The sequence below is a fragment of the Herpailurus yagouaroundi genome, unplaced genomic scaffold (genome assembly GCF_014898765.1).
Source record: "Herpailurus yagouaroundi ecotype Mexico unplaced genomic scaffold, PumYag 222, whole genome shotgun sequence".
Lineage (NCBI taxonomy): Eukaryota > Metazoa > Chordata > Mammalia > Carnivora > Felidae > Herpailurus > Herpailurus yagouaroundi.
Window position 1 is genome coordinate 19,377,231 of NW_024412453.1, and position 21,857 is coordinate 19,399,087.

The 21,857-nt window shown below is 63.7% G+C and overlaps 2 protein-coding genes across 2 annotated transcripts in view; both read right to left on the minus strand.

Annotated features, from left to right (window-relative positions):
* Positions 1 to 1,518, minus strand: part of PRR35 (proline rich 35) — a 5,380-nt gene extending 3,862 nt beyond the window's left edge. The window contains exon 1 of the mRNA XM_040459564.1: positions 166 to 1,518. The gene's annotated coding sequence lies outside the window, so the exon portion shown is untranslated. The remainder of the gene's footprint in view (positions 1 to 165) is intronic.
* A 4,508-nt stretch (positions 1,519 to 6,026) lies between these two features.
* CAPN15 (calpain 15) lies at positions 6,027 to 21,857 on the minus strand. Its single transcript, XM_040459565.1, is given in 14 exon segments — positions 6,027 to 7,426; positions 7,573 to 7,586; positions 7,588 to 7,752; positions 7,833 to 7,999; positions 8,163 to 8,395; positions 8,481 to 8,642; positions 9,069 to 9,221; positions 9,293 to 9,418; positions 10,117 to 10,220; positions 10,222 to 10,341; positions 10,430 to 10,613; positions 10,689 to 10,897; positions 11,690 to 13,166; positions 21,435 to 21,857. Coding segments are annotated over 14 exon segments (3,474 nt in total). The 5' UTR covers positions 21,617 to 21,857; the 3' UTR covers positions 6,027 to 7,248.

The following is a 21,857-nucleotide window of genomic DNA, read 5'->3' on the forward strand; positions in this document are numbered from 1 at the left end:
GAAGTTGGGGGGGGGCTTGGGGGGCGTGCGCTATGCCGCCGGCTCCGGGGGGCGCCGAGACCTCCGACCCGGGCTCACGCGGGAGGGGACGCGCCAGCGCGGGGAGCGGCGTCCCCGGGGCCGCCCCAGGTGCCCCCGCCCGCGTCTCCCGCTGGCCGCACTCACCTCGCTCCGCGGCGCCGGCCACTCCTGGGTCGAGCGGTGGCCGGTGACACCGGCAGGGACGGGGAGCGGCGTGGAGGAGCCGGCGGTGCGGGCGCAGGTGTGCGGCCGAATGAGGGGCTCCTGGCACCGTCCCCGCCCCCCGTCGCCTGCGGGCTGCTGCGGGGGTGCGCAGAGGCGGCCAGGTCTCCCGGGGTCCCCGCAGCGGCGTGACGGGGTGTCAGCGGCCGAGGGCGCGGGGAGAGGCGCCGTCAGCACTCATCCGTCAGGGCAGGGCTCTGGCCCCTGACAGCCGCCCTCCTGAGCCAAAGCCTGGAGGCTGAGCCCTGGGACAGGGGGAGCCAGGAGCCAGCCTGGGGAGGGCTGCAGCCCGGCCAGGGATGGGATGGGAGCCCAGACCAGCCCCGAGAGGGAGCTGAGCCCTGAGAGCGCTGGAGCCCGGAGCCGGGCAGCAGACAGTGCGGCAACCCTCCCTTCCCCGCCAGCTGTCCCTGGCCGAGACTTGACTCCAGAGATGTGTCCTCTCCTCTGAGCAGGAGGCTGAACGGGTCTGCACCCTGTAAACCCCTGCCCTGCCCCCTGATGGCTACGGGCTCAGGAAGGGACGGCCACCATGGGCTTGCTTCCCCTTTTCCGTAAACATCACTCCTCACCACCCTGACGGGTGCCCAGGCCTGCCTCTGCGTTTTCAGGACTGGTCCTCGCTGGCCATCCCTCCCGGGAGGACCTGGGGTGAGAGTGGGGGCGGGGGAAAGGCTTGGGTATCCAGGAGCCACCCTAAGACCCCTGCCCCCAATGTCCTCACGGCCAGACCTGTTTCCCTCCCAGCTGCCAAAGGCCACGTTGCTCCCCAAGCTGCCGAAACGTAACGGTCAGGGGTCCCACTTCTCAGCCAAATCCTCGTAGAAATTCACCTGACTGGCGGGTCCCATTCCAGATGCGAACGCAGACTCGCTGGGGCAGGGCCGGACTGTGTCTCTCTCAGGGAGTCTCGCCTGTGTTTGGGGGACACGTGTGACCGTGTCGTTTCACGTTCAGGATGGGGTCTGCAGCCAGAACGGGAGTGAGGCTCCAGGCCAGCACCGTGGGGGCACAGAAGCAGGCATAGGTTTCCTGGGGTATCCCCCGCTAAACTTGGGGGGCAGGAGCACCTTGGGGGAAGGAAGGAGTGTCCTCTAGGGGCCTCTGAGTGTTATCCCTCAAGTGGGGCAGACAGAGGAGAGCACTGGATCCAGAGTTGGAACCCCGGGAGCCTGACCTCAGTTTCCCTGTCTATGCAGGAGGGTGGCGCGGGTCTCCTGGGGCTCTGGTAGGTACGACAGGCATCTGTAGGAAATAGGGTCCTGCGGTCTGTCTCCCTTCTGCCCTAGCGTCACCTTCCCTGACACCGCCTGAGGGGACCCACTTCTCACCGAGTCCAAGGGGCAGGGCTGGGGGCTGGGCGGCACGGCACGCCAGCCTTCTCCTCTCTGCCTGCCTGGCCTGGCCCAGCTGACCAGCTGACCGTGCAGGCAGCCCTAGGCCGGGAGACAGCTTGAGCGGCCGTCACGCCAGCAGCCCTGTGGAGAGAGGAGGCCAGGAGGCCTGTTCCTTCTGTGCTCAGACCCCTGGATGTGCTCAGCCAGGCCTGGGCCCCTCATCACAGGCACAGGCACGGCCCCAAGGGAGCCAGGGGCACAGATCGCCCAGAGACAGCGTGGTGGTGGTGGTGGTGGTGGGGGGTGTCCCAGGCCTTGGCCACTTGTTCCCGGGACAGTTCTGTGCTTCCCCACACCTCACTGGCTGACCCCTCTGAGGGTCTGGGAGAGGCTACAGCCTCCAGCACAGGGGATGGGCTGGTTGGGGAAGGAAGGACGTGGATCAGGAAGCCCTCGTTCCGGCATGCAGAGAGGGCAGCCAGGGACACCCAGGTGACCAAGGAGGCCCAGGAAGATATGCCTGGGGACCAGCCGTGGAGGCCACTGCTACGGACGGGCTTCTCCAGAAGCTGAAGTAAGAGGAGGGGTGGGGGCACCTCCAGAGGAACCCAGCCCTAAGGGGCATGATTCCTGTGCACTTCTGAGCTTCCAGGAGGGGTCTGCGGAGGGGTGGTCCCTGGAGACCAGCTGTGGCTGCAACCCAATACCTCTGCGTGGGAGTGTGAGTCAAGCCGGCCCATCGGGGGCACATATGAGCTTCCCTAGCACCTGCGGCCAGGCAAGGCAGGGACGTTGATGCCAGCCCCTCGCACCCCCGTGCCCTCTGCCCAAGGTGTTCTCACTGGGGCACGTCTGCTCCCTTGTCGCCGGCACACCTCGTGCCCGTGGCTTGTCACACTTTCCACTCAGGAGTGGGGAGTGAGGGTGGGTCATACACCTCCCACTGGGACCCGCCCCACGCGTGCTGGGAAGAGCTTGGGCCTGCAGAGATAGCTCCTGCCCCCTGAGGCAGTGACAGGGACCCCTGTGGCTTTGGGGCTTGGTCATCCATGTGGCCCTGAGCTCTGAGACACCTGTCGTGTTCCCTTCATTTGCAGAGCGGGTGACGGGAGGCTTGGTCTCTGGGTGCTTCTGGCACCAGTGGGGGCCTGGGGAGCAGCCTTGTCCTCAGCTGGGGCTGGCATAGGGTGCAGTGGGGACCCACAACCCCTCCATCTGATCCCTGCCAGAGCCTCATCTTGGCCATTGACCTCCTCTCTGCCTGGCTGGCCCGCGGCTGTCCGCCTGTCACCTCTATTAATGCTGGTACATCCATGCGGGGGGCGAGCAGTCAGGACGGACAGCGGGGCCGGGCCAGGCAGGGGGCAGTGGAGCAGTGCCCACGGCGGGCCTGTCTGACTCTCTCAGTGTCGGCACACAGCCCTCCCCAGGACAGGTATAGGGGCCGGGCCAGCCTGTGCTGGGAACACAGATCTAGGAGCTGGAGCCCCCAGGCAGGGGTTCAGAGTCCCTGAGAGGGGTGGCACCATGCAGGAGCCCCTTGATCCCAGAACATGGATCATCCTTGGTACTTCTTCCTTCTCACCCGTTGGAGGTGAAACTCGGGGACTCCCGGCTAAAAGGGGTGGGCCCAGGGCTTGGCCAAAAGGGGCAGCGTCACACCTGAGGGCCCCGGAGGCTAGCCTGTGGCTGCTGACCCGAAAAGCACTAGGGAGCCACAGGAGGCTCACGGTGGGGTTGTGAGGGGAGCAGCAGAGCCAGGGATGTGACGTGGTCAGGGCTGTGAGCGGGTCTGGGGGTCCGCGGTGCAGGCTTAACAAGGGCTGGGCAGAGTGTGGCCCACAGGGGACATGTGCCAGGCCTGGGGAATTCTTGGAGAGTCCATGAGGGGGCCACTGAAACGGGACCAGGAATTGGGGAGCAGAGCGGGCCCACCCTGAGGGAGTTGGCCCAGCCAGGAAACTTCTGGCCCCAGGGTCCCCAGGAGAGGCCCTCTGGCTCCAGCTCCCCCGGGCCTGTGGAGGACGGTCCGGCGGCAGCCCCAGCCTGCCTGTGCCCCTAGCTGCGGGCTACCTCTCCTGGAAACCCCCACGCACTCCCCCCCCCACCCCCGGATCAGTCCCCAGACATGTTAGATCCTTGGTCCCCTGGGGGTAGGGCATGGGGTGGCTGTGTGCCTCGGGCTGCCGGGAAGGGGGAGGGGGGCTCCTGGACACTTCCCTGGAGGCACAGGGAAGAGGTCCAGCAGGAGTGATCTCCCTGTCACGGGAGGCATGTGAGCTAAGGCAGGGGCCTTTCCGATCTCTGAGGGAGCAGTGTGGCCAGACGGGTGGGATGAGAGGTTCGGGCCTCCGGAGCCCCCACCCGCTCCCAAGCCGGCGTCGGCCGAGCAGCGCCTGGGGCCGACAGCAGCCATATGTTGGAAGAGGAGCTATGTGCGTCGCTCCGCGGCCCCCCGGGCCCGGCCTTCCTGGGCCTGTCACACATGATTTTCCCTGCCTGAGTGGCAGGCCAGCCAACAGGAGGGGCAGGTGGGGGCTGCCGAGCCTCTGTGCCGGCTCTAGGTCCCCCCCAAGGCTCTCAACACTGGACCTGCAACTCTGGGGTAGGTCCAAGTGCTGGGCCTTGAGCTTGGGACCCCCGGGATCTTGCTGAATGCCCTGCCCTGTTGCGGTGCCCCCACCCCTCTCCCTGGCCAGGTCAGGGTCGGGGGCCCCGGGAGGACCCCTGGCTGGTTGGCAAGAAACAGCCCTCCTGCTCAGTCGTGGGCGGGCGGCCAGGGGTGCACGCGGGCTGTGTGGGCGCCCGGGGCAGGCGGGAGAGCGCCCGGAGCCTCGGCCCTGTCAGCCCGGCGCCCACAGCCGTGCAGAGGGAGGCGGGAGGCCGCGGCTAATTTGTACACTAAGTGCTTCTGACAGGGACGCTTCACAAGTGAGAACACACCACCGCCCGCCTGGAGAAGGCCGCCGTGGCCGTGTGGGCAGTGAGGTGGCCTGGCCGGGAGGCCAGGAGAGAGGGCTGTGGGAGGCCCAAGGCCAACCTGGCAGGCAGAGATGGGGAGGAGGGCCCAGGACCAGCAGCTTCAGCGGCCAGAGGGTGGGAGACACAGGAGGCAGTGGGCTGAGGTGGGGAGCCGGGACCCAACAGAAGGGGGACGGCCTCTGGCCTTGCGCCCGCTCCCCATTTCGGTGGCCCTGGGGTCCAGGTGAGGCCAGCCACGGCCAAGGGCTTGGTGGCTAAGTCCACACCCCTGATCCTGGCCAAGCGCCCACCTCGACCCCCTTCCAGCACCTCCTGTGAGCTCCTGAATCAAAACTAAGGGTCTGGACTATGGGGTCCCCCAACTCCTTCCCAGACACCGTGTGCCCTTTCAGGCTGGGGCCACGTGGCCCCTCTTTCTACCACCCCCTCCCTGCTAGAGCCTCCTCTCGTGCACACTGGGGTTCTAGGGGAGGGGGTGGGCACACACCAGCCCCCCCCCCCCCCCCAACTCCGGCCTCGTGTGGAGACTGTGGCCTGGCGGGACCCAAGGATGTCAGGAGCCCGCTGTCCTCACGTCTTGCTTCCTGGGTTGTCCCAGGGAGGGACGTGGCCCAGGATGCTGGGACACCTCAGGGGTGACAGGGCCAGCCGCGTGCCAACTCAAGGTGGACGCGCCTGGGCCCCCACCCCACAGGATGAGGCCCAGTGTGGCCGGCGCAGCCGTGGTGGAGCAGGGCGCCCGTGAGATGTGTTGTGGCAGCTGCCCCGCTGCCCGAGGCCCGCCCGGAGCGAACACTGCTGGTGGCTTTAATTGCTTTCACATTCGATAGGCTGGCCTGTGACAGGCCTCTTACACCCGCCCGAGCACCGGCCTGTGCAGCCCCCCCCCCCTCACCGCAGCCTCTGGGTGTGTGTGTGTGGGGGGGCGGCCCCCGCTGTGCAAACTGCAGCCCGGTGAGCCACTCGGCACGCCCGCCTCGGCCCGCCACCTGAGACACGGGGATGGGGCCTCCCAGGATGGGCAGGAGGGGACGTGGGCTGGCTGGGGCCGAGCAGGAGCAGGACAGCTGCCGTCCCAGACGGAAACTTTTCTCCCGGTGCAGCCCCTCACTCCATCTGCTCCCGCCTAACGAGCCTGACGGGCTCAGACGGGACCCCTGGAAGCAGATTCCACAGGGAAAAGTACTGTCCTGTGTGCGTGGGGACCGGTCTGCTGACCGTGGCAGGGTGTGCTGTATGCGTGGGATCCGCCTGCTGACCGTGGCAGCCCCAAGGTCTGCCCCAAGCCTCTGCCCTGCCCGGACCCCCAGCCCCAACCCTTCCGACGTGCAGGCAGCTGGCAAGCCCCCCTCAAGTGAGGTGCTGCCACCGGGCAGGCTGGTGCCCCTCGGCACAGCCCTGCCTGCACAGGGAGGGGAGGGGCCAGGGACCCTGGCAGGGGCAGCAGACAGACGAGCAGGCGTTGTTACAAAACAAAACATTTTTATTTGGTCCATTGGAGCCTGAGTCTGGAAACACCCATGGAGAGCCATCCTACAGGGATGGGGACTGACAATTGGTAAAATAGTCTCTGTGTCAGAAGAGCTGGCCATATATACAGGGTTAAAAATATTCACAGCTCAGAGTAAAAGGGGAGTGGACTGCCTCCCGGTGTTTCTCCAGGTGTAAAAGGCCCCCAGGGCTGCCCGCTGACTGGGAGCTGCAGGACACCGAGGCCGGGTGGGGCCCCCAGGAAGCTGGCCTCAGATGTCTGCGGGCAACTGCAGCTCTCTGGCCTGACAGCAACCTCAAGGGAGGACGGCCGGGTGGCCAAGCGGCGGCTCAGCTCCCTGGGCTTCTGAGGTGGGGGAGGAGCAGGGAGGGGCCGCCGGGCCCTACATGTGCCTAGACAGGGAGCCTGCCAGGGATGTGGACACCAAACAGCAGGGCGGGACCTGGGCCTGGCTGGACCCTGACCGGGAGGCCCTGACCTCCAGCCCCCGGGGCATGGCTTCGATCCTGGCAGGCGCTCCAGGAATTGCATAGTGTCGCCAGAGGGGCAGCTGGGACCTTCCCCATCCCTGGCCCTGAGCCCACGGGTCGCCAGGCACCTGCCTCCGGGGACACACTGCTGGGACTCCAAGGACCCCTGCTTGCCTTGTGGGGGCTGGAGGGCAGGGAAATGTGCTCTGGGGGTAAGCTGAGGTGAGAAGGCTCCTGATCTCATGTCCCGTGAGGGGTGGTCCCTGTCCTCACCCCCACAGAGGAGGGTGGTCCCTGCTCAGCCTGGAGTCCCAGTCTCTGACCCCTACACGGGAGCGATCCCCGCTCTCACCCTGGGGTCCTGGCTTCTGACCTGCCCAGATCTGGTTCTGGGAACAGGGCCCCTGGCTGCCTCACCCAGGCAGGAGAAGTCTTCCCCAGGGAAGAGAAGCCTCACCTTGGTTTGGCCCTGGCAGTCTGAACCCGACCTGGAGGTGGCCGGTCAGAGGGGCCGGCGTACAGGCCCCTTGTGCCAGAGGCAGGTTCGAGGTATTCTGCTTGGTAGCTGGGAGGCCCTGGGCAGGAGGAAGGGGCAGGGAGGAAGGCCTAGGGGAAGCTACTGCAGCTAGTGGCTCCCTGGGCGGGGTCCTGAGATTCTGGTTCAAGCGGCCTCTGTTGGGGTCTCCCTCATAAAGTGCACGTGGGGGCTGGGAAGGTGGGGTGGTCACAGAGGCCGGGGGCCATGCAGGCCAGCGACTTCCGGCGTGAGAGGGGGGCTGTGGGTGCCCCTGGAGGCCGTCCAGTCACTGAGGAAAGCCTGGGCGGCTTTGCGGTGTGCCAGGCGGTGGGTGATGGAGAAGCCTGCGTTGCCCTCCAGCTGGGACAGGATCACCAGGACCTGCCTGGGGGAGGGGGCCGGTGAGGATGGGGGTGGGGTGGGGTGAGGGGTGGGGCCGGTGCCCACCCGGGGAAGGGGCCAGTGAAGGCAGAGGAAGCGGGTGGGCAGGGGGCGGGGTCGAGGAGGCAGCCGGGCCCTGGCGGTGCCCACCTGTGCAGGGGGGGGCACGCTGTCCTGGGTGCGCAGGCTGCCGCGCGTGGACACCACGTTGAAGCTGTCGGAGCAGTCACACTGCACGTGCAAGTAGGACTTGGGATGCCGGTTCTCCACTACCACGATGAGCCCTGCCCAGCCGTGCGTCAGGTAGTAGCAGGTCATGCCCTCGCGTCCCTGGACAGCAGACAGTACAGAGTGGGCTGGGACGGGGCCTCCCCTCCTCCCCCCACCCAGGACCCCGCCCGCCGGCCCACCTCGTGCCGCTCGCCCCGGCTCTCGGTGAGTAGAATGATGGCGTCGGCCAGCGTGGTCGGCTGGGCCTCCACGGGCTCCACCATGACCAGCCTGGAGCTGTACACGGCCAGCACGTGGCCGGGCGGCTGCGGGGCGCAGCGCGGGACTCCCGCCGAGGGGCTGGAGGCTGTGGGGGGCGGGAGTTGGGGGCGTGAGTGGGGGAGGCGGGGGGGGGGGGGGGGGGGCCCCCCGCCCCCCCCCCGGGGGGGGGGGGGGGGGGGGGGGGGGTCCCCCCCCCCCCCCCCGGGGGGGCCCCCCGGGGGGGGGGGGGGCGGCGGGATGGGACTTACCCTGCGAGCCGGCTGGGGGTCCCGGCGTGGCGGGGCTCCAGTGGTTGAAGGCACAGCACACCACAGCGTACTCGCCGGGCTCCAGCATCACGTCGCAGTTGACAAACTTCTTGACCGCGCGCTTGCTGTGGGCCAGCAGGCGGCCCAGGCTCAGGCGGCCACCGCTGCCGAAGGACGCGCGGAACACCAACACGCACAGGTCCAGCAAGTGGCTGTCCCCCGAGTCGGCGCGCCTACGGCCAGAGGTGGGGCTGCGGTCAGGGGAGTCGCCCCGCCCACCTCCGGCCCCGCCCACCGCCAGCCCAGGGCCCCGCCCACCTGCTGCCCTCCTGGAAGAGGGCAAACTCCAGGGACGCGCGCTCCAGCACCGTGAGAGCAGTCACCCCCACGGGCCCGCTGGCAGAGCTGGGGAAGCAGCCCTGCACACGCGCCTCCTGCCAGTCCGAGTGCACCTTGCAGATGTCCACGGAGTCGAAGTACCTGGGCAGCGAGAGGACAGCTCTGCTGCGCTCGGGTGCAGGCACTTCTGCACCCTCTCCACTCCCTGCCCCAGGCCCCAGGGCATCTCCTGGGACCAGGGTCGGGAAGCCCTGGTCCCGGCCTGTTGCCCCTGGACACCACCAGGGGTCCCCAGAGCATGATGAAGGGGGGAAGAGGAGGAGGAGGTCCAGCCCTGGCAATACAAGCCCCTCCCTCACTGATCCTGTGCTGAGCTGCTGGATTCTGGAATGCTCCCCCCCCCGGGCCCCCCCCCCCCCCCGGCTCAAGCTGTCGGGAAGGGCAGGTGGGGTCCCCAGGGCAGGGCACCACACAATGGGTCAACTGGGGCAGAGAGATCAGGTGAGCAAGGTGAAGGTGGCTGGAGCACAGGGGCTGCCATGGGGCCTGCCTGCAGCGTCTGGGTACCTGATGAAGTCGCTGTACTCCATCCAGAAGACGCCTTCGCTGCTCCCATGTGGCATGAGCTCGCTGCGCAGGTGCCCTGGCCAGTGCGGCCACTCATCTGACCAGCTGCCGTTCCAGGAGAAGCGGCCCCACGGGTTCCGGAGACGCAGGAGCCTGCGGACCACAGGGCTGAGGGCCATGGCCGTGCCCCCACCGCCTCCACCACGCATCCACCCGGCCCCTACCTGGAGCCCTGGACGTCCCGGACATCTAGAATGGAGTAGGCGTGGCGGGGACGCAGGCCCAGGCTCTCGTATGTGGCATCGTCCACCTTCATGTTACCCCCACCACAGGAGGCACCCATGAGGAACCTGCACGGGCAGAGCAGCCTCAGCGACTGGGGGCCCTTAGTAAGCAGGAGCCTCTCTGCTGGCCCTGCCCCCCCGTGGGTGGGGGGATAGGAGGAGAGCGGAAGGTAGCAGGGGTGGGGGGAGGGGGGTCCTGCCTGTGGGATCCTCATGAGACACAGGGGACTCGGGAAATTGCTGGCCCAGCCCCCTCCACTGTGGTCCAGGAGCTCAGAGGCCTTGGGCTCCAGTCCCCACAAGCCTCCTGAGGCTGGCTGGTCCTGCCGGCTCCGGGCTGTGGCCCTCGGAGGGCAGCAACACTGCCCACTATCAGCCGAGAGCACAAGGTCTTGGCGCTCATAAGCCGTCTCTCCCAGGCCTAAGGTTCTGAGCCCTTCCCACAGACACACTGGCCAGCGCGTGCCAGGTCTTAGAAGGGAAACCCCACTCCCACCAGGTGCCTCGGTGGGGCTCTCTCTCCATGTGGCTCCGAGTGGGCCCTGGCAGTCACCAGAGGCCCAACCCAGGATGAGGCCTTCCAGGTCAGGCCAATGGGCAGCATCCTGCCTGCCGTAAGAGATGCCGGCGAACTTGAGATGCAGGGTGTGGGCCAGAGGGCGCGTGTCCCGGTTCTCCCACCGCTCCAGGCCCCGGCCTGGCCGTCCCCTTGTCTCGCCTCTCCTCCCAACGCCGCTGACCGCCACAGCGCCCGCCCCTCTTACCCAGCCTCCTTAGAACTCAGCATTTTGGCCCAGATGAGGTCAGTGTCAACGGGCTCCTCGCGGGGGTTAGTGGAGCTGACCTGCAGCGCCAGGCTCTCACAGGGGGGCACCGGTGAGCGTGGCCAGGCCTTCGATGGCGCGCCCCGCCTGGAGGGCGAAGTAGGAGCCGTGCAGCTTGGCCAGCGCCTTCTCGATGAGCGCCACCCACAGCTGCTTCCGCTGAGCCTACAGGGAGGGGCTGGAGTCGAGAGGCCTGGCGCCCGCCGAGACCCATGATGCCCGCCCCCGGCCCCCCCCCCCCCCGTCCCGCCACCTGGGAGAAGAGGAGGAAGCCGGCCTCGTCGCAGGGTAGCATGTCGTCCACCAGCACTGTCGTCCACGTGCCGTCCTTGCAGAGCCGCACCTGGTAGGCGCCCTCTGCACACAGGCTGCGTGTGACCATCACCCGCTCGACCAGGTCAGGCCGCTCGGCCAGCACGGCCAGAGCGCTCAGGAACCTGTACGGAACCAGGGCCTTGCTGTGAGCACACTGGGCCTTCCGCCGCCCAGCCCCCTGTGGGCGCCCCGCTCACCAGCAGTTCCCCAGCAGCCCCTGCAGGATGTCCGAGGGCCGGAGAGTGTGGAACACGGACCACGAGGCGTTGTGGTCCCTGGAGACGGAGCAGTTGATCTCGTGGGGCCGCAGCCACTGCCGCACACGCTGCTGGACGCTGTCACCCGCGGGGAAGCCCACAGACTTGGGCCCAGGGGGGAAGCTGTCATCCACGAAGTTCACACTGTTCTGCAAGGGCCATGGCCTCACACTCAGTCTCCTCCTGGCTGAGGCCAGACCCAGCACCCTGAAGATGCTGCCTGAGCCCCAGAAGTAAGAGGGTGGGTATGTGCAGCCACCCTGACCGATCTGGAGGTCCTGGCCAAGGCTTTGTGTGAGCCACACCACGCCATGTGGACACGGGGGACACTGCACATCCCCAGCCTGGAAGTTACAGGGATGGCAGGCATGGGGGTGCGGAGAACCTGGGATGGGGAAGCCAGGGCACAAACCCCCAGACAGGCCGTCAGGGTGGGCTGCTGGCAGTGATGGGGGCAGCAACCTGAGGGGGGACAGACAGTCCCTCCAAGTGACGCGGGGGGCAATGCTCCCCTGGACTCAGGACCCCCACAGCTACAAGGGCAGAAGAGAGTGAGGAAGTGTCCCAACCCCGAGTTTCCGCAGGGTCTCCCTGGCTGGAGGAGGCACCAGGCCTGCCTGTGGCAAGAAGCCTGCACCTGTGTCCCCACCTCCCCGTGGCTTCACCATCTACGGGAAATCACAGCTGAGAAGGGTCAGGAGTACAGACCCTCATGCGTAGACAGATCAAAGGGCAAGGGGTAGGAGACCAGGCTGGTGCACAGAGCTTGGGGAAGAGAGTGCTGGTGCTGTCCCTCCGGCCAGAGGAGGACCACCCAGAAAGGACAGAAGGCGCAGACACCTTGGTCGGGGGACGGGGCGGGGGGGGGGCCACAAAGAGGAGACGTCTGTGGAAGCAGAGTGCCAGACCCGGAGCGGGGCCACCATCAGCAGGGCGCTCACCTCCCGGCAGAAGGCCACGATGTTTTCCCAGAGGGCCTTGGCCTCGCCCTCATCGGTCTGCCGCCGCTTCTCCACGTGCATGCTCTCCCTGCGCCTCAGGGGCGCGACGCCCCGGCGCTGGGCCACCAGGAGCTGGGGCGTGTGACAGGCGGCACAGTGCTTGGCCCTGGGCGTGTTGAGCAGAGTGCAGGCAGGGCAGGCCCACTGGCCTGGGCGCTCGGGCGGCCCCACGAGAACCGGGCAGCTGGCCTTGTGGGCTGAGCAGGGACCGGACTTCTCGGCGCTGCAGTCGGGGCAGCGGGTGGGGGGCTCACCGTGCTCCTGGAAGCCATGCAGCTTGGAGCAGCCGCACGCGGTGCATCTGGGGGCTGCCGTGGGGTTCCGAAGTGTGCACTTGGCGCATGACCAGGTGGTGAAGTCGGGGCTGGAGGGGCTGGCTGGCTTGTAGCGCACAGTGTCTCCAGCCAGGTCAATGACGTCGCTGCCCGGCACAGCACCGCAGGCCTCGCAGCGGGCAGGGCTCGCGGGGCCGGGCACAGAGCAGGAGCCACACCGGTGCGGCGCAGGGCCACCCTCAGTGGCCTCCTCCTCCAGCATGCTCAGCCTTTTGCTTGACAGCAGCTCTGCCAAGCGGGAGGCCCCGGCTGCGGTCCGCCCTGGGCCCTGGGGGGGCCCCTTGGAGCCGGCAGTGGGTGAGGGCTGGGTGGCCTCAGGCACCAGTGGCTGCAGCTGGGGGGGAACCTCACGGCGGCTGCGAGGCACAGGGTTGTTCTGCAGGGTGGGTGAGAAAGGACTGAAGGACGGCGCCCGGGGGGGCTCCTGGTCGGTGGCAGAGGGAGGGTCAGCTTCGGCGCCTTCCCCGGGCTGGGGTGGGGCAGGTATGACGTGGAAGCCGGCAGGGGCCACGATTTCGGGGACCACCAGGGCCTCGGGAGGGATTCTGGGCAGCGAGAGTTTCCGGGGGCCTCCGCAGGCCGAGCAGGAGCTGGCCACGGGCGTGTTGTGCAGTGTGCATCGCTGGCAGGCCCAGCCACTCCCAGGCTCTGCTGCCCTCTCCTGCTCCTCCTCCTCTAACTCCTCTTCCTCCTCCTCCTCCTCCTCCTCCTCGGGCCGCCCCCGAGCTGGCTCTGAGGCCGCCAGCCCCACCGTCCGCACGGGGCCGGCTTCCTCCTTGCAGCTGCCCCTGGGCTCCGCCAGGACCCCATTGATGATGGGCAGCAGGGACGTGCCAGGCACAGGCTCTGGGGCAAAGCCGCACACCTCGCAGGCCTCCTTGCCCAGGAAGTTCCGGAATGTGCAGCGGGCGCAGGGCCATTTCTGCTCCTCCACGCTGAGCCGGAGGATGTGGTCGAGGTCAGGCTTGTGCCGGGGGGCCTCACAGATGGAGCACTGGCGCTGTCCGGCTGGGTTCAGGAAGGTGCAGCGCGCACAGGACCACTCCCCAATCGCGGCCATGGACCCAGGAGAGTGCGTGTGGCTGCAAGGGAAGGTCCTGATCAGTGCAGGCCCAAGTGTCCACCTGGGACAAAGGGGTTGAGCCGCAGGGTCTGTGTCCTTCTGGGCTGTAACAGACATCGGCCCCAAGAGCGCAGCCTATGAGGGGCTCGAGGATTCTGAGGAGTCAGGAGCCCTCAAGGCCTCCAAGGGACCTCACAGGTCTGTCCTCAGACCCCTTCTGGAGGGGCAGACCTGTGGGGACAGAGCAATGGGGTCAAGACATGCTACCCTAGTGGCCACGGCGCTCTGCTGGGGAGGCAGGCAGTCTTTAGCCAGTTCCAGGAGAGAGTATGAGTGAACTTCCTGGACGGGAAAAAGGGCATCCTCAAAAATCTACAGCGAACATCACACCCAGAGGTGACACACTGAGTGCTTTCCTCCCAAGACCAGGGGCTCAGCACTGCTGGTCAGCATTGTACTCGAGTCTCAACCAGAGCAGTTAGGCAGGAAAAAGAGTTAAGAGGCATCCAACTGGAAAGGAAGAAGTAACACTACCTCCATTTGCAGAAATCCCAAGAATCCACAAAAAATATACTAGAGTTGGGGCGCCTGAGTGGTTGAGTTGGTTGAGTGACCGACTTCAGCTCCGTACCTTCAGCTCCGATCTTGCCTCACACTGCTTGGGATCCTCTGCCACCTGCACCCCCCCACCCCCGCCCCCGCCGCTCCCCTGCTCATGCGCGCACTCTCTCTCTTAAAAATAAATAAACATTGGGGCGCCTGGGTGGCTCAGTCGGTTAAGCGGCCGACTTCGGCTCAGGTCATGATCTCGCGGTCCGTGAGTTCGAGCCCCGCGTCGGGCTCTGGGCTGACGGCTCAGAGCCTGGAGCCTGTTTCAGATTCTGTGTCTCCCTCTCTCTCTGCCCCTCCCCTGTTCATGCTCTGTCTCTCCCTGTCTCAAAAATAAATAAAATGTAAAATAAATAAATAAATAAATAAATAAATAAATAAACATTAAAAAGAGAAACCACCAGAGCTGATAAATGAATTCAGCAACGTTACAGGGCACGAGACTGACACACAAGCGTCAGCTGGGTTTCTAGGCCAGCAAGAGCTTAGGAGATACCACTTCATCCAAAACAATGAAATATCTAAGGATACATTTAACTAAGGAGGAGAGACTTGTACCTTGAAAAGTACAAAACGTCACTGAAAGAAATCACAGAAGACACGAAGGAATGGAAAGACATCCCCTCGACCGTAAGACTTCATACGGTTACGATGACGGTAATTCCCAAGTGATTGATAAAATCAGATTCAATGCAAGCCCAATCAAAATCCCATTTTTCTTTTCTTTTTTGCAGGAATGGAAAAACCTGATTCTAAAATTCATATCAAACTGCAAGGACACCCCCCTCCCCTCAACTAGCCAAAACAATCTTGCAAAAGAACTCAAGACAAGGACAAAGCATGTATCTACATACGGTCTGTGTGACCAATAGGACAGAAGCGAGCAGTCGGGAAAACACCCTCACACATATGGTCAAAACTTCTCTTATTTTTTAAGTAGGCTCCACACACAATGTGGGGCTTAAACTCACGACCCTGAGATCAAGGGTCACATGCTCTGCCAACTGAGCCAGCTGAGCACCCCTCGTCAAATGATTTTAGATAAGGGTGCCAAGGCCGCTCAGGTTGAGGGCAGTCTTTTCAACAAATGGTGCTGGGAGAGCAGGATCTAAACACTAAACAATGAAGTTGGGCCCTTACCTCACACCAGTAACTCCAAATGGATCAATGACCTAAATGTAGGAGCGAGAACTATAAAACTCCTACAAAAAAAACCCAAGTAGGGGCGCCTGGGTGGCACAGTCAGTTAAGCGTCCGACTTCAGCCAGGTCACAATCTCACGGTCCGTGAGTTCGAGCCCCGCGTCGGGCTCTGGGCTGATGGCTCAGAGCCTGGAGCCTGTTTCCGATTCTGTGTCTCCCTCTCTCTCTGCCCCTCCCCTGTTCATGCTCTGTCTCTCTCTGTCCCAAAAATAAATAAACGTTGAAAAAAAAAAATTTAAAAAAAAAAACCCAAGTAAATTTTTGGGACCCTGAGGGGCGCCTGGCTGGCTCAGTCAGTAGAACATCCAACTTCTGATCTCAGGGTTGTGAGTTTGAGCCCCACACTGGGCATAATGCCTACTTAAATAAAAAATAAAATAAAGAAAGAAAAAAAGATAAAATTCTGTGACCTTGAATTTGACAATGGGCCAGTTACGACACTAAAAGCACAGGCCAATAAGGGGAAAATCGGACTTAGAATGAACAGCTTCCATGCTTCAAAGGGCACAGCTGGACAAGTGAAAAGATCACTCATAAAAACGAGAGAGAATATTTGCAAACGTGTCTGACAAGGGTTTTGCATCCAGGAAATATAAATAACTCCTATAAGTGAATAACAACAAAAAATCTGTTTTAAAAATGGTCAAAGGATATGAACGGACATTTCTCCAAAGAGGACACACAAGTGGCTACGGAAGCCTGTGGAAAGATGCTCAACATCACTGGCCACCAGGAAAAGGCAAACCGAAGCCCCCGAGAGGCACCATGATGGCTGGCCGGAATCCACAGTGCAGACGACAACAAGGACCCACGGGCACCGGAGAAGAGAGAACCCGTTGCCGCATCGCCAGCGGGAATGCGGAGGCGGCCCTCAGCACGTGACAATTACCACCTGACCCAGCAATTCCTGTCCTGGGTGTGCACCCCCAACAAATGACAACTGGTACCCCAGCACGCACACACATGCTCAGAGCAGATCTATTCACGACAGTCAAAGGTGGAAACAACTCAAAGGCCCGTCAGTGAATAAACAGGTAAACGAACTGTGCACTGTTATTCGGCCCTAAGAAAGAAGGAAATTCCGACACAGGCAGCAATGTGGATGAACCATGAACACATGGAGCTAAGTGAGAGAAAACAAACACAAAAGCACAAAAGACCGCACGTTGTAGGAGTCCATTTACAGGAAATCTTCACAACGGGAGACCCAGAGGCAGTAAGAAGTGTGGTGGCCCCCAAGGGCTGGGGACAGCTTCTTAAGGAGCACCGAGGTGATGAAGTCCGGGGACTGGGTAGAGGTGATGGGCACACACAGTGTGAATGTACTAAATGCCACTGGTCATTCGCTCTGAAATGGTTACTTGATATTGTATGAATTTCATCTCAAAAAAAAAAAAAAAAAAAAAAAGAACTCAAGGGGAGGGCCTAAGTGACTGGGGGTCACGCCCACTCAGGGCCAAAGGCTGGCTCCCCCAGCCCAGCTACTTCTTTGGTCTCTCTGGGGACCCTGGGCAGACATCTGACTGCGAAAAACAGCCTAGCAGTGGTCCAGGTTCACCCGCTGGGTCAAGGGAGGGGAGGCTGTATCCTGAGGGGCTGGGCACTGCCCACTCACCTGCTCACTACCAACCCATACCACCGCAGGCTCGCCCTGCCTGGCCTCATGGCACCGTGCGAACCTGCCCTCCCGTGGCACACGCCCAAGCTGCGGGGGCCACGCCCGGTGAGGCCCACCCGCAGCTGGCAGTCCCGTGGGGTTGTGGTGGGGAGCTGCCCAGCCCAGGGGCATCCCGGGGGAGGTGTTCAAGGTCAAAGGAGGCGGGAGAAAGGGGAGAGCCCCTTCCACCAGCAGCTTATCCCGAAGTGCTGGCAGTGCCCAGACCCGAGGGATCCCGTGCCCCTCCCAGGACGGGTGGCTGCAGGGCTGGCAACACTCACAGTGCACCGCACCCTGCCTGGAGCCCCTGTCCCTCGTCCCGAGGGGGCAGCCTGCAGGCACGGCCGTGTGCCCCAGATGCCAGGTGCAGTGGCCACAGAGGACACAGCACCTCCCAGCGGCTGGGCTGTGGCGTGTGCGTGTATGGGTCTAGTAGTGCTGCAGGGGAGTGCGGGGGGGGGGGGGGGGGCGGGGTGCTCCCCGCTCCTCTGCCGCCTCAGATGGGTCAATGCCTGGGGGCGGAGAGAGCCCTTCGACCTGCTTCTCAAGGGCTAATCTGGGTGCCAGGGGGCATCTACACTCCATGACACACAGTCTCCTCACCGATTGTAGCTCTTCTGCCTGGCAGAAAAATCAATTGTTCTTTACAAGGCATGAAGCCCGTGCTTCTGATGCTGTTTATGCCAAAACCTTTTGGTTCAGGAAGAAAGAAAAGTTGCCTCTTCAAAAAAACACAAAAAAAACAAAACAAAAAAAACCCCCAAGCAACAGGAAAGTTTCTCAGGGCCCAGGGCAAACTCTGTGAAGCCACCTTCCCAGCCTGTGTGGCCGAGGCTCAGGAGCCAACACAGCCTTGCCCACAGATGGCAGTGCCCAAGCAGACAGACGGGCGGTGGGGTGAATGGGTGCCAGGCTGGGCTCAGTACAGGCACTCAGCACCAGCAGAGAGGGGCACACGAGCTTTGGCCTTGGCTTCCGTGCTACAAAAAGCCTAAGAAATCTTCCTGGAGACCACTGGGCCCTCCCCCACACTGTTCCCCACTCAGAGAAGGGTCCACAGTCAGGGTGTGGGTCGCAGTGTGTGCCCAGAGACACGCACACAAGCATGGGTTAAGTCCTAGGCTGCTTTCACCCCAGCTCCAGGATCAGGGCACGGTCACTCACCCCGCACACCTCACCTGGCTTGGTCGCGGGGGCCACCAGAGCTAACGTGACACTCTGGAGACCGTCCACTCCCGAGCGGGGTCTCCAAAGAAAAGCCCCTGGCCCCGGTGCAGGAAGGGGAGATGACACCTGTTCTGGGACACATCTGCCCTTGGATCCAGGGCTCTGGGGGTCCTAGATGCTCTAAGCAAGGACAGCATGGGGAGGGAGGGGGCCCAATTCCCGTTTGCCCTCCTAATCTGCCAGCTGGCCAGTCTCCCACCTGGGCCCAGCTAAACTTGAGGTATGGTGTCTGCTGGTCCTGGCCAGCACCTGGGGACACTGGCGGCACGCGGCAGGTTTTGTAGCCATCGTGGTGGACAAAGCACACCAGGAAGGTTCTGTCTGGGGTTCAGAAAGGGTTAAATCAAAGTAGTGCCCGAAACTCAAATTTAGCCCTGTGCAGGGGCGGCCCTGGGGATGGCGGCAGTGGCACAGGGGTTCCCAGGACAGGCAGTGGTGAGGGCACTGTGCTCCCTCACTGACCCCTGCAGCCCACATCTCGGGGTCACTGGGCAGGCTGAGAAGTGGCTCAGAGGTCAGTGACCTGATGACCGGAGGCCCCTGGCCCTCACCTCCCTCAGGTCACCTCCAACTCCACAACCCCAGAACCCCAGGTCGCCCCGATGTGACGTAGGGCCCGGGTAGGAGCTGAGGGCTCACAAGACACTCAGAGAGGCCAGAGCACCCAAGCAGCCTGGGAAGAAGCAACGGCGTCGGGACCCGGAGCCAAGCCAGACTCCAACACAAAGCGCACCCGAGCGCCACGACACCACACAGTTCAGGACACGGGCTGAGTTGTGTCTTGGGAGGAGCCAGCTGCCCATGGAAAGACTTGAGTTACTCCTTACAAGAGAAGGCCAAGTCAATGGGAAACTGAGGCACTTGTCCAGAAAATCCCAACTCCAAATGCCCACCGTGCCCTCAGTCTTCCGGGAGTCGCCGGCACCCGGTTCCAATTCAAAAGGGAGGCTACGGAGTTCCTCTGGGGGCACACTGTAAGCTCCCCCTAGTACCCAGGACACGCACGTTTGCAGGAACACGGACGCTAGTGGTCACCAGCGCAGGGTGCAGCACAGCCCTGGGGGGATGCCTTTCCTCCCCAGACAGTTGAGAGTGGTAAGTGGTGTCCACACTCGAGGCCCTCAGTGAAGCCGCCGGACCTGAGGCTGTTAGGGTCCTGGGCAGGCCACGCCAAAAGGTCTGGATGCCCCACTGGCCGTGACCACAGAACCCCCGACCCGAGGTCTCGAGGCAGGCCTAGGTGCCCTCCTCTGGGGTCATCCTCCTCATTTCTGTGTTCCCAGGGCTTGCAGGAGACGATGCCCTCGGCCACTGCTTATGGATTAAGGTGAGAAGCTCCCAAGGCCTGGCGGTGGGTTACAGGGAAGCCGGTGCAACGGGACGGTCCCGGCCAAGGAGACAGCGTGCCCAGACACGGAGGCTCTTCAGTGAAGGGCGCCCTCCAGACTGGCAGAGCGCCCAATGCGTGTGCGCGCGCGTCCAGGTGTGCGTGTGGGGAAGGGTCCTGAGGGGTGGTTGGGCGTGGGCACCTGCCTTTCTGCCCCGTTTCTGGCCATCTGCCTGGTGCAGCTCCCCCCGACCGTTTCTCATCCGCAGTCGGGGCGTCTGTCAACTCCTCCTGCTTCGCCTGCTGCTCGCAAGGGCACACAGCGACCGCCCCGGGTCTGGCTGGCTGCAGGGGGCAACAGGAGGAGCCGCTGGTGCCCCAGCCCAGGGGAAGAGCCTGGCAGGAGGCCAGAATGAAAAAGTTTGACTCGGTTCGGCAGCGTGCGCCAGGATCCAGAGTCTGACGGGCACACGTGTCCCTCAGCACGCTGGGGTGTGGTGTGCAGGGCCCACACCTGGCCTGCTGCTCCTTTCGGCCGGCCCCCGCCCCAGGACCCAGTAAGGAATTACCCCCGGGAAGGAAGGAAGTGGGCATTTGTGAAAAGCGTGTGGACAGACGGGTCACACGGGGAGATGCCCCACGTCATCGGTCGGGAAGACGAAAACCAAACCACATGGGGATAGTGCCCCGCACCCGCCAGGGTGTCTGGATTCAACCAGGCAGATGGTCACAAGTGTTGGTCAGGGCGGGGAGAAGCTAGAACCCTCCCCCCCGTCACTGGTAGGGACGCACAACAGTACAGCGCTGTGGAACACAGGCTGGAGCTGTCTCAGGAAGTCGGGCAAACTTACAGTGACCCTCGGCAGCTGTACCCCTGGGTCCCCGCCCAAGAGAAAGGAAAACGTGTGTCTGCACAAATGCTTGTACGTGAATGCTCACGGCTACACGATCCGTGAAAACCAAGTGGAAACAACCAAGTATCTGTTAACTGAGAAACGGATACAACAGAACGGGGTCCGTCCGTACAAGGGGGTATTTATTATTCAGCCACAAAAAGGAATGAAGCCCTGACACCCACTGTCACGTGGACAGACCCTGAGGAAGTCACACTCGGTGACAGAAGCCAGATGCAAAAGTTATACGATTCCACTGGTACGAAATTTCTCGAAAAGGCAAATGTACAGGCAGGAGGCAGGATGGCTGCCCAGGGAAGGGTGGCAAATGGGCAGGGTCCCTGGGGGCTCAGAGACCTGGGCGCACAACTCTATGGACGTCCAAAGCCAGGCAGCTGCACGCTTACAAGGGGGTGAATTTGAGGGCACGCAAGTAGAGACACACAGATGTCTACCCGTGCGTCACCAATACCGTGACGAGGGAACAGAGGAAACTCCTCCTGTCGCTCACTGGGCCACCAGGCCCAGTGCCTCCTGCCACCGGGGTAACTTAGGTAAGACGGCCAGATGCTGCCACCGGCTGGGCTCACTTCTCCAGCACCCTGCAGGGGCCTCCAATGCCATTCCAGAAGGGAGATCCGTCAGGACCCTGTCTACTATCCACCTAGCCGGTGACCCCAGAACAGGCCTGGGGTCCAGACACCAGAAGACTGTCCTGCAGAGTGAGCACGCAGCATGGCAGGTGCCGGAGGGAAGGTGTGCCGCCACTGGCGGGAGTCACAAGAGAGCAGGGGCTACCACTGGAGGTACCCTGAGTGCCTGCTGAGCACGAGGCTCCCCTCTCCAGCGAGGCCACAGGAGGGGCCAAAGTCAGGGGTGGGCCATCTGAGCCCAGTCCCCGCCGAGAACTGAGCAGTGGGCACAGCGCCCAGGCTGCTCCCCACCAGTCACCCCAGAACTCCTGGGGAAGGGTACCCAGGTGACTCAATGGGCGGCCTCGGCGGAGAAACCTGGGCGGAGCCCGGTCGTGCCCGCAGCTGGCTTGGGCTGGCACGTGAAGGCCTGCCTGGGCAGGGGCACCACGGCAGGAGGAGCAGCAGAGCAAGCCCTGTACCTGGCAAGCAGGCCACACAGTCCCTGTCCCAACTACACCAGCCAGCCAGGCCCAGACCCACGCTGCACGTGGGGGGGGAGGGCTGGCGCCCCAGATTTTCTCCAAGAGCCTCTCAAGTCTCGGGCCTTGTGGGGGAAGCGACTTGCCCGAGGGTTCTCAGAAACAGGGGCCCGCCCCCCCCCCCCCCTCTGCCCAGGAAGGGTCACTCTGACACAACAGCACTCCCGCCCCCGGGCCCTCCCCTCCCCACCCTCTTACCTTCGGGCCCGGGGACGCGGGGACGGGTGCTGCCGGGTGACCAGGGCACCACCCCAGACAGGCCCCCCGGGGCCGCTCCTACACCAGCCGGCTGCTGCAGGGGGCCCAGGGTAAGGCGGTCCCCCGGGGAAGCCGTGGTCCGACTCGGTCTCGGTGGCCAGCGAGGAGGCGGAGCTCCCCATGGCCCCCGCGGTGGCGGCCGCGCTGAGACCCGGGCCTGGTCACACGCGGCCGGCAGCGGGTGAGGTGGAGCATGGAGGGAGGACAGCGCCCACGCCGGAGACAGGGCGGCCGGGCTGGTCAGTCACACGACAGAAATAAACACAGAGAGAATAAAGAGAAAGAGGAGAAACAGCATGACTCACGGGAATGAACCCCCAAAGCCTGGGGAGGCTCCCCGGGGCACAAGCGACCTCGGGGACC